The following is a 12,237-nucleotide window of genomic DNA, read 5'->3' as shown; positions in this document are numbered from 1 at the left end:
CTTCTGAAGCCATATGGTGGTGCCAGCTTAACAGCGCATCAGTGTGCTTTCAATAAGGCCATGAGTGCTGTGAGACAGGCCGTAGAATGGGGCTTTGGGAAAGTAGTTGAAGTTTGTGCTTTCGTTGACTTTAAAAAAAATCAGAAGCTGTTTCTCCAAAATGTGCCACGCATATTTAAGGCAAGTGCTCTGCTGGCTAACTGCCACACATGTCTGTACGGTGCCCAAGTGTCACAGTATTTTGGCCTGGAACCACCATCGCTGGAAGTGTACTTGACTCCCCGCTAGTGTTTCATACGAGCACATACCACTCCTTCATGCTTTGTTTTTAAAGGTGCCATTGCAGCGGGCACTTATCATGGAAACCTACAGCAGGTATCGCATTTGAGTCTGTAATACTTATCCTGTATGCTATTAATATCACCAAGCAGTCAATAAACATTCCTTGATAAAATTAAAAAGCTACCTGATGCAGCTGCATGACAAATGTACACAGTACCAAGTCAACACATTTTTATTGCTCCTATTCAGGAATGCTTCTCTGCAGAGTTAGAATATTTTCCACTCTTTTCAGCCGTTCGAGCAGGTGGTTGTGCTGGTCATTGCGAATTTGATTGTCAGCACGCATCCTTTCCTCCTCCAGAAGGACTTTTCGTTCTTCGAGGGCCAGGCGCTTCTCATCGTGCGCTAGACGTTGCCTAGCTAAAGCCAGTTCTTCATCCCTAATTCGGGATTCATATTTTTCCCGGCGGGCTAGAAGCTCTAGGCCCATGGCTTGTAGCCCTCGAACTCCTGTTTGGAGGGAAACAAAGAAAGTGCCATCTTGCAGTTAATATTGTTTTCACTGCTTTTACCAACTCAACATAAGGACCGTTTAATGTTTTGGAAATCCATAAAACAACTGGACTTGCATTTTTAGGAATGACTATGAATAGAAGAACAGTGAACTAAAACAATGTTAGACCGTACAATCACATCCGCAGGGCAAGCAGAGCCTTTCACCAGCCACAGACTAACACAACACAGATGAAATACTTTTACTTTGCATTGTCTAAATTACGCTTCTGACATCTCCATTCCGCCGTTAAAAGTCTGTGCCAACTCATTTCTCACTGCATTCTTCGTTTCTATGGTCAGTGCGTGGTGATGAAAGGCTTGCTGCGCAGCAGGCATCCTGTGCATGTCTGTGTTCTAGCAGAGTAATTGGTTGCCACTTCGCCCCTTCCACTCTCCAGCTGCACCCCACTTCGAGCACCACAAGTCTCAGTGATGTTAATAGTAATGTCAGTAATAGTGGCATGTACACGCCATCCATAATAGTGCATATTATTCTAAACTCTGCATCATGTCCAAGTACTAGCCTGTAGATGTTTAGTCCTTACTTTGGGTTCTTAGTGTGGTTCATATTTTTCTCGACCCATCATTGCACCCTAACAATGCATTCATCCAAACCTCAATAACTTTGAGCAGGACATACTACTCTGTTTGTGTCTGTGTCCTCGTTTACCATATTACTGACTGTGTGTTACTTCACAACTCGGCTGCAATGACACGATTCTGCAGCAAACAAAATGTCGCACTTAAATGTGCTCAGAAATATGTGGCATAAGGAGATATCTTGGGCCCTCTTTTACTCTTGACTGCCATCAATGAATGATCTGATGAAACACGCCATAGCTGCAGTCACCATTTGCCAACAATGGTGTTGTGAACAAAACTGAAGGAGACAAGTCAAATGCAAAGCCAAAAGGAATAGAAAATTAGTGTACTGAGTGGCAAGCTGTGCTTATCCTTGAAAGAATATGACAGTGAAACAGTGCAACAGCACACACAAAAAAACGAAGTCTGTAAAACTTCAGTCTTTGTCCATGCCCCCCTCCCCCCATAAGACCCTTCCCCACCACTTTACATAAACTTGCCCACCATAGTGTTCTCAGGGAAGTGTCATTTCAGCTACTAAAAGAAATGCAATATTGTTATTTAATCACCACTACGCAAATTAACAGTGAGAGCAAGTATGTGGGCTTGACGTTCATGTTCAACCTACACTGGAATACATACAAAGACTGCATGTGTCCCAGTGTACAGTGAAAGATTAAGCAATAATGTCGACAGTGAAACTCCAGATGTAGAAGGCCTCACTGAAATGACCCTGGTAAGGGCAGTTAAGAATATGGGAAAATGCAGTTGATAAATACTTAACACACTAATGGACAATATTGAAAGCCGGAGATTGCTCCGGTTCCTTGAAGAAAATAAACTGCATGACTTCCTTTAATTTAAGACAGACTCGTTCTATAGCCCATGGCAAGCCTTCGAATAAAAAACAATGCCTTAAATAGGTGATGTTCGTGAACCAACACTGCTCGGCTGGCAGGTTGCAAGGAGATGGGGCTGTCTGGTCTAGAGGAATATATAAGCCTCATTTTATGCCACATGGCAAGCCTTCGAGTAAAAAAAAAAAAGTGCCTTAAATGGGTGATGCTCGAGAACAAACACTGTTCGGCTGGCAGGTTGCAAGGAGATGGGTCTGTCTGGTCTAGAGGCATATAAGTTAGAAGAGCAATAACTCAAATCGCATAACTGCACTGCCTGTGTATACTCAACTGACATTTTTTGGTGAAATGTGAATTTCAAGTGCTGAATATTGTATACTTTGCTTCATTTCTTTGGAAAGTCTCAACTGTACTTAAGAGTCACCAGCTTTCCCAGTCTGTTGAAGGTGTGGCAAACCCTTATTCTCAACCCTGGCAAGCCATGAATTCGACAAATGCTATGAGACTGGCAATGCATATCTTAGAAAACCTTTGAGCGTTACTTTTGACAAGAGATGTACTAGCCAACTAGAATTAAATGTGAACAAGGAAAATAAGTAGCCTTATTGGCCACAGCGAAGAAAATTCCATCAGTGCCCATAACACTTTTGTTGTTCAAGTTATGAAAAATGAATATAATGAGGTGTGCATTACAATTTTTGGCAAATCTGCGGGAGCTGTTTCATGTGCCGTTCTGGATTTTTTAAACTAAAGTAGGTCTACATGGAACAGTATTATACATGCAAGAACTGGCAAAGTGTTAAAATTTTAAGGTGGAAAACATGGGTGTGACACGGTGTCGCACCGTCGAGGTACACCTTCTAAATATACAACGTACAGCTTTCTTAACAGTGAAAAGCTCTTCCCGCATGGGTAATGTATGCAGATATGCTTCAGGGTACTGCCAAAACATACTGCTCACAATCTACTCTAGGTCATTTTGCAGAGCTCTATTTTACCTTTTTTCCCACCTTGAATACACTGCCGCCTTCGTTGAAGCTGCTGCCTTCCATGCGCTGCACTGGCGACAGCACTGTTCTGGACCTCTGGCACCTCGTTCTCATCTGCCGTGGTGTCGTCCTGCTCGTTAAGCTGCGGTGACATTGGGCTCTGTGGGGAATGTGGCGGGCGCAGCTCCGACTCGCACAAGGACACCAGCAGTTGGGAAGCCATTGACCCTACAAGAAAACAACAGTGCGTATGTGTGAATAAAAGAAATGACAAAGCTGCTAAGTGATAGTAAGCTGAGATAGTCAAGAAACAAAAACCTTTCACAGTTTTTTCCAGATGCACAAGTTTGCTGCATAGTCTGCATCACCCGCGTTTCCAGTAGTCAAACGGTGTGCATCACGCAATAATAAACAACTGAAAGCAGCCTACTATCCCCAAGCAAGGTGCTTTCGCCAACTTTGTTAGCCTATCCATGTTCCTCTACTTTGCTTCAAATCGTAAAACTGCGACAAGGCGTCGATTTCTATGCAGGGAAGTACGCCGTCGAGCTCTACACAAGGGTTCGCGTTAGAATATGCGTGAACAAGAACATAACACTTGCCGCTCGTCTGACTGTCTTCAGTCTGGCTGGGCTCCACAACTGCGGACTCCGCCAAAGCCGCGTCCCTAGTTTGCTGCGCCAGCCTCATCTCTGCGGCGGCTGATGTGCGCGCTGTCAGCGCTTTTGGTTTCGGCGCCGATCCATTGCCTTTTCTTGGCAGAGCCTTTGGCGTATGCGCGAACTCGCGCGCCAAATCTGAAATCTCCTGCAGCAGCTGTTCCAGCTCATTATAATCCTCTTCTGTGCCGGACCTGAGAAGGAAATGGGAGAAACACAGGAAGGTCAAATAGCAGTAGTAAAAAGGGCAGTAAGAAAAGGAAAGAGCGCGAAACTGTCGACTGTATGAAACGAAAAAAAAAAAAGGCAGAGACGCCGCCGACTACAAAATGCGACGTTCGGCTCCCAAGACGGCTCACAATCTGTGGTCGGCGTATTGTTTCTACAAATGTATCCCCTCCCCCCGGCCAGACGGGATTCCATCATACTCTCTGCATTATGAACCTGTCGACTACAATCAATGGGACCACTATAACTGCGAGCATGCGACTGACAGGAAGTATAAAGAAAAAAAAACAGGTTAAAGGATGGACGAAAGAACACGTGCGCCGTAGCCACCACATGCGCTGAAGCAACTAGATCGGCTGCGAGAAGGCTAGACAACCAACACACAAGGCTATAAGCGCAAGCAAGTCAAAATAAGCAGATAACTTACTTTCGCAGGTTTGCTCTGTCCTGCTGCCTGTAGTAGCCGATCAGCAAATCCACTCTCTCGCGCACACCGCGGAGAGTTAGCTTGCGCTGAATGGCGACCACCACGTTTTTGAGCACGGTGTGCCATAGGCTCGGATTCTGGAAGGGGTTAAGCGATACCACCTCGCGCAAGAGGTACAGATCTTCGCCGATTCGAAACCTCCGTCGAGGATTTCGAGCCTGAACCGTGCCTTCAGCGGAGGTGGCTGCAGAAGTGACAGAAGTCGTCGCGTCGGCGGCTGCTATGTTTGCGTATGTTCGGCTTCTGTAGCAACGTGGTAGCAACTGGGCTGTAGTTCCAAGATGGGCCTCGGTAGTTCGGCTATGTTCGGCTCAAAGCCGGTCGTTGTTCGGCTTCGGCTTGGCTAGCGCGAGACCAGAAGGCTTTGCGAGGCCCGCTCGTCGCGCCGCTCCGGGCTCCGCTTGGCTCACGCGGGAGCGGGAACGAGGAGACGTTCCACTTGCGCGCTCCCGTCTGAGCGTTTCACGCATGCGCAATAGCGCCTCCGGTAGCTCTCTGAGCGGAGCCGGCGCGAAAACCCGCTCAGCTATAACTCTCTATTTAGAGAGCTCATGCGCCGCGGCATATATTCTCAGCTGCTGTTGATCATGCGGTACGGCGGCACAGCGGAGAGAGCCCGGAGCATGTTGTGCAGTGTGGCTGTATAGCGGAGCGTGACGTCACGCGCGTGCGTGCGCCGCGAAGAGACCGGCGTGGCGGCGGAACGTCTGCGGCTAGGCTCAACCAAATGTCATGGCAGCGGCTGATGCGCAGTTGTGGCTCCGGTTGGACATCCCAAGATGGTCTTCTGCTAGCTTTCGCTATAAATAGTACATTAAACAAATAACGGAAAGCGTTCAATTCAAAGCAAAAAGTACTCGAACAGGTTCCGGCTTTTATATAGCAATGCAAAGAAAAATACCGCTGTGTCCTAGGGTGTTAAAAAGCCGTGGTAGTCTGCTAACGTCTGTTCGTCATACCAAATTCTGAACTTTTTTACGCTCCACTGCTCAATATTTCTTGTGTTGTATAATTAGTGCCATTTTTTCTAGACAGCTAATGTTGAAAGGAAAGATCTGTTGTTCGATACCTCTTGCTTAAGCAGCAGTCGGTAAACTTAGTAATTTGAAATATTTTAAGAGGGAAAATTTCAAGAATCCTTAATAATGTTTTTTTTCTGTAAAACATGTTGCGCCTGAATCGGGCGATATTGCTTGTGCATGAACCTTCCTGGTGTTTCTCTTTGTTGCTGCTTTGTAAGCATTTTTTCTTGCTTTCATAAGTTCGGCGATCAGAGCTTTTATTAAATGCCTGTTTCTCATTCCAAAGATTTGAGCATGCTTTTCTCTCCGCTTGGCTCGGTTGTACGTGCGTCCCACGCCTTCAGTCTAACAAGCGTCTTCACGTGGGCCAGGCCCCCTTTGCACCTTTCGCTGACACTCTGGAGCAGTCTGGCAAGCTGCCAAATTCTCTGGGTAGGCCGCCGTCGCCTTTGACACTCCCATTGTGACCAAACTAAACCAAACGAGCAGGCGGCTCAGAGCATCTTGGCGTGTGCACCCGGGCCTGCGTCCGTCCGCAGAAAGTGTCGCATACATGAATAAGCATTAAAAACTTTTAATGGTCTGACTTGGTCAAATCATTTAACAGGAGCTTTTAGAGTCAGTAAGCAGTCATCCGCAGCTTAGTATATTGCGTAAAAGACTCGCAATCACTTCGGTATAGAGGCTTTCGCCTCACCGCACTTTAGTGGTCCAAAGCGCCGCTCCAATTTTTTTTTTGTATTTAGTTCAGCATGAAATTTCACTCCTGCGTTCATTTTTACCACCAATCAGATAACCTCCGTTTGGATAGTTCTCCCCGTCTAACTTCTGTAGTCTCTTTTTCTCCGCTGTATTTAAACCCTGATCCTTTGAAGACGATGGGGGCGGCTCGCGCCATCTGTTGCGGCAGCGCCGTACCATCGGCCAATGAGCGCCGCATCTCAGGTAAGCAAAGCGGAACGTTCTTTGCTACTCGCTTAACTCTTATTTCCATAATTTTTAGAGCGCAGCACTTTGGCGCCCGTTCCTGCGTTTTGCGTCGTTTTTGTCGGCGCCGCCGGCTTCGTGCTTCGTAACCAGCTCAGCCCACTCTTCCTCCGTGGCGGCGACCGCACGTGTTCGATTGCTGCGCGCTCCACCCCCTTTCTTACGTGGCGGCGACGGTGCTCTCCGGTTGCCGAAGCACCGGCTCGCTATCAGCGGATCACGGTGCGTGCATCCCTAGCCGAAACGCAGACCTACGTTGTCTTGACTCGCTAGCGGCGACAGTGGCATCAGCCAGTCGCTGCTATCTCTTCACCGCGCCACGTTCTTATGGGCCCACGCGCTGCCTCCCGCAACCTCACGATAACTTACTTGCTCTCTTCATTTTTCCGACAGGAAAGCTGACTTCGTGAGAGTCAAGAACTGTCATTGAATTGTTTCTTGAAGGAATATGTGTGAAAAATAAAAACGGTGTCTAATTGTACATACATATCTTGCTCGAAATATTTGCCTCAATTTATCGCAAAAGTGAAAGAGCTGATGAGCTGTGCTCAAATTTCGCATTAAGAAGTAACGTAATTGTCGGCAAATTTTTTGCTAATAATTAGCTGACAGTCATAAGGCAGTGCATGCATTACAGCTTAGAATAACAGCTTGAGGGTGGAGTTGGTGCATAATACCCAGAACTGCGGCAAAACGTAGACAAACACGTAGATAGAACCACAACATGGGTAGATCCACCTTTATTCGGACAGAAGCAACGCGGTTCGGCGGCAGAGTGTTTTTAAGTTAGGAGTATATCCTGTAAACCGGCTCATTTTGCAAAATCGGCCAGCCTCTAATGGTTGCGAATAAGGGAATAAAGACAATCAATTCTGCGCCAGAGATTATTCGAACTTGTCATTTTCTTTACACATGGTTTTCATCCGATTATTTTAGTCATTTTAGTTTCCTCCACCGTTGCATAGGATCATATACAGTGCAGGCCCTGGTCAAGATGTACTTAGAAGTGTTTAAAAAGTGGACATTACTCCTGCAGCCAAAACTTTCTTTTTTCGACAAGGGAAAGAATCTTCGTCCCTTGGGGAGTCCGCTGTGTGTTATTTCAAAAGGATGAAACCATAGAGCATGTTTTCTTGGACTAGAGGAACACAGTTTTCTTCTGGGGCGTCCTCCAAAGGGATCTTAAAAAGGATTTTCCACTTGACCCTCACGGAATTAGGTATCCCTCGATTGGAAACGAGGACGGTATGTCATATGATATTATAATGGCGCTGGAGAAGCAGGATGGACGTGCGTCATTCAAATCTTGGCGCACGGCCAGTTAGAGAATACTTTAAGGAAAGTGTTGTAAGATATCGTGAAATTATAAAACTTGTGGAACCAGCACCTGACTGGCTCCGGCAGATTAAAATTTTGAAATTTTTAAATGAACTTTAACCCTGGTACGTCACGCAAATATGGCTGACGGTTCTTGTGTAAATATTGTGTATTTTGGGTGCAATAAAAAAAAATTCTGCGGCAGAGTGGCTGTATGCTTGCCTCGCACTGCGAAGGAACCGTGTTCGACTCCGCGAGCTTCTGCAAAAATTCTATTGCTTCTTTACTTTCTTCCTAAGGCGGAAACTTGGGCGAGTTGGAAAGCATTTGAACTCATCTTTTCTAGCGCTTCTTTAACACACAAGGGACATTAGATGAAGGAGGAACACATCCGTCCTGTTCTTATGTGTTCCTCCTTCATCTAATGTCCCTTGTGTGTTAAAGAAGCGCTAGAAAAGATGAGTTCAATTTACTTTCTTCCGATCTTCGCGTTACAATCACAATGTCGAAACCGGCTTTTCTGCGACAAGGAGTCCTTATCGCAATCGCATTTAAAAAGTTGTGCAAATAAATGATCGAACAGCGATTGAACTATTTTTGTTTTTGCAACATGGTGTACAGTCAGGACTGCATAGTGATCATTGTTGATTACACACAGCCGTGTTCTGATATAGGCCTGCTACAGCATTTGATAAGCTGAACAAAGAATTACAGGAAAAACCTGCGTTCCAGCCTATTTTAAGTGTGGTGATATCAACCTTTCGGGTAATGATGAGTTTACGTTTCCTTCCTGAGCGCATTGCTGTCACCTATTTTAAAGAGCTGATTGATAGTGCGTTTGGCTTTAATTGCGATCAGTTGGTCAAATATTACTGACGTATTAAAGCAAGCATATGTCCGGTTTAGATCTTGCCTCTTTACATAGCAACGCCTGTGGTACACTTGCCTAACGTGAGCTTAATTAGACGCAGTTATTTAATGTAAATCGCCTCTAAGTTTTCCCCTCTGTTAATATCAGAGAAAAGTTGAAGTCATCATGTGATTTTCCTTTATGTTCAGCGACTATGATCACTTAAATTCGAAACTCGAAGTGGGTATAATTGAACAGCACGGTGCATGCCTGCATTCACGTTTCCGGTCCCTTTATGGCTACAAAGACTAAAGCATCTGATCCACCGCGGTGGCTAACTAGTTAGGAAACTCGACTGCTCATCACGGCACAGCGGCAGAGTTTCTACAGAAACGAAACGCAAAGCGTCCGTCGACTGTGCGATGTCAGTGGAGGTTGAAGAACATCAAAGTGTTGGACTTAGGTTGCCCTCCACTACGGCAACCGTCATAGCCGATGTCGCGTTGGAACGTTGAGGTTTATGAATCAAATGAAGTCTAGGCATCTAATGCTCAGATCACCGGAGCTCGTATGCATTTAAAAAGAGAAGTACATAAGTCTAAAAATAAGAAGCAGCAATGAAAGGGTATGTTATCAGATCATACTGTTTTAGAAGCTATAAAATAAAATACCAAGAGTAATTTTTTTACTCTTTTTGCTTTGATATGCTGGAAAAGAGACTCACGCCTTTGTCCTGCTGCTTCACGCTAAGGCTCGGAGCTTGGGAGAGACCAAAGTACTCCGGACGGAGTAAGGGATCGATGGCACAGTTTTTCACCTGCCGCAACACCGAACACCGTCGACAAGGAAGAAATTCCATCTGCATTTGAAAAGATGTTGCGCAAAAACGGAAAACACCCAGAAAGAGAGACAAGACCCTGGCGCATCCTGTCCTGACTGTTTCTTTCTGAGTGTTTTCCGTATTCGCGCTACATCTTTCAAAGGAACATGCACCATCTAGCCCCGCAGCAAATATTACTGAGCTACATTCCATCTGCATGCCCCACCCCGGTTTGCTCACAATTATTTTTTCATAATGCAGGTGAAAAAGCAATGCGGATAATGTTTTCATTGAATTGACCCATGTCTGGTAGGGCTGCCGTGTCCCCAGGTATGGCATCGTGTTTTGCATGATATGTTTGCGAGAGCTATTGCTGCAGGGAGGGGACATAGTGGCAAACCTGGCACCGAATATAGCGAATAGCTAAACAACTGAAGGAAATAGTCTCAGATGTCAAGGATACAAAGGGAATACACTTGGTCGAAATTGACAGGAAACTTGTGTTACCTCCATCCATCAGCAATTAGCCGCTATGCAATGTGTAATGAATAAACTTGGGAAAAGAATTGCTGATCTTGACAACTGTAGTAGACGTTCCAAACTGATCATATGGCGTACCTGGGGTTGAAGAAGAAACCAGCGAAACTCTTGAAAGCACTGTAAATAAAGAAAAATTGCAGGAAGCACTTCGGAGCGCTAAATTGTGATGAGGCGAAAGACTTGCGCGATGGTCCGAAGCTCTCCACTACGGCACCTCTTTCTCTCTTTTTTCACTCCCACCTTCATCCATTCCCTTAACGCGCATTAAGGTGTCCGCGGAGAACTGTGACAGATACTGCTCCTTTTCATTCCTGCAAAATAATTTGAAACGCCTCTGATTCCTGCTTTACTGCGTCTTCGGCATGCTGTTTGTTGCGACGTTCGAAGAAGAACCAAATGAAAGATGCAGCACGGATGCCTGGAACGGATACCAGGCGCGGGGAGCTTCTTATATTCGTGAACGACGTCAAGACCAGGTGGGACGTAATGAGGACATCACTACTTGTCATGACGTCACCAGGTCATTATGTCATAACCACAGTCATCTCAGCTATAATCGTCATCAACTACCACTAAATATCATTACCGGTCACCATATACCACTAACTAGAGGCGGCATTCACCATGACAACCGCGCTGGCATGACGCTAGGCAAGGAGAACTAAGGTACGTTTCTCTCGTGCCCGGCGCAGCTAAGTCAGGGTGATTGGCAGCTATAGTGGGACAGGACGCCGGAAGCCGTGAGTGTGAGGCATTAAATGCTTTCCCCTTAATAACCCAAAACACCTTAGAACTAAACTCGGTTGTCAATGATTGTATTTACCATTTAGTTCGACCAAGACCCATTAAAACATAGCTGGTTATTCTTAAACACCTCGACAGGACTCTAAACTGCAATACAGAGATGGACTTCAAACTAAAGAATACGGACTTCTTAATAGGAAAAAACTTCTCGCCAAAAATAAGAAAGCAGTGCAAAAAGTTGTGGGAAAAATCAAAACCGCACAATGATAAAAAATTGAAGGTATCACTGGCATTTTACAAGCCTTATATCACTACAACCCTAAAACGCTAGAACCCTAGCTAGTGAAGTTAGTTTAGCAGTGCTGTTAGAGGAACTAGAGGGTATGTAATGGGATGTCATAGGGCTTAGTGAGGTTAGGAGGCTGAATGAGGAATATACTGTACTGAAGGATGGGCATCTACTGTGCTATAGAGGTTTACCGGACAGGCGAGAACTAGGAGTAGGTTTTCTTGTCAATAAGTAAATAGCGGGTAATATAGGTGAATTCTATAGTATTAATGAGAGGGTGGCAGGCATCGCAATTAGTCTTAATGCGCGGTATAAACTGAAGGTTCTACAGGCCTATGCACCCATATGTAGTTATGATGACCAGGCAGGTGAAATCTTCTACGAAGATATAGAATCGGCAATGCGAAAAGTGAACACGTAATATACTGTACTAATGGGCGACTTCAATGCTAAGGTAGGGAAAAAGCAGGCAGGAGACAAGGCAATAGGTGACTATGGCATTGGTTCTAGTAATAGCAGGGGGGAGTTACTACTTGACTTTGCAGAGCGCAAAAACTTAAGAATCATGAATACCTTCTTCAGCAAACGGAAGAACCAGAAATGGACATGGAAAAGTCCTAACGGGGAAGCTAAAAATGAAATTGGCTTCATACTGGGTTCAATACCGCCATTATGCAAAATGTAGAGGTAATCGGGAAAGTGCGATGCAGTTGCCACAGGATGCTGAGGTCCCAAATTAGTCTAAATATGAAGAAGAAACGCAACGGATTAGTAAGAAAGAAGTGCATCAACGAATTAGCGGCGAGGGGGAGGGCAAAAGAGTTGAGGATCTCGCTACAGAATAGATATTCAGCTCTAACCGAGGATGGCGACATCACCCTAGAAGCAATGAGCAATAATTTCAGATACAATTACTGAGTGCACTGTAGAAGTAGGCGCTAGGATAGAGGATACCGGTAAGCTGTCTAAGGAGACGAAATATTTTATTAAGAAACGCCAGAGTGTGGAAGCTTTCAATCCAACAGACCA

The 12,237-nt window shown here is 45.4% G+C and overlaps 1 protein-coding gene across 1 annotated transcript in view; it reads right to left on the bottom strand.

Annotated features, from left to right (window-relative positions):
* Positions 1-503: 503 nt before the first annotated feature.
* LOC146201200 (uncharacterized) overlaps positions 504-12,237 on the bottom strand; it is a 120,926-nt gene continuing 109,192 nt past the window's right edge. The window contains exons 5-8 of the mRNA XM_084592501.1: positions 4,580-4,716; positions 3,868-4,118; positions 3,275-3,493; positions 504-792 (exon numbers count right to left, since the gene is read on the bottom strand). Of these exons, the coding sequence (XP_084448627.1) occupies positions 524-792; positions 3,275-3,493; positions 3,868-4,118; positions 4,580-4,716 (876 nt within the window). The 3' untranslated portion in view covers positions 504-523. The remainder of the gene's footprint in view (positions 793-3,274; positions 3,494-3,867; positions 4,119-4,579; positions 4,717-12,237) is intronic.

Source organism: Amblyomma maculatum, chromosome 2 (assembly GCF_055883805.1).
Source record: "Amblyomma maculatum isolate TAMU_Amacu chromosome 2, ASM5588380v1, whole genome shotgun sequence".
Taxonomy (NCBI): Eukaryota; Metazoa; Arthropoda; class Arachnida; order Ixodida; family Ixodidae; genus Amblyomma; species Amblyomma maculatum.
This window is presented reverse-complemented; position numbering and strand designations above follow the sequence as displayed.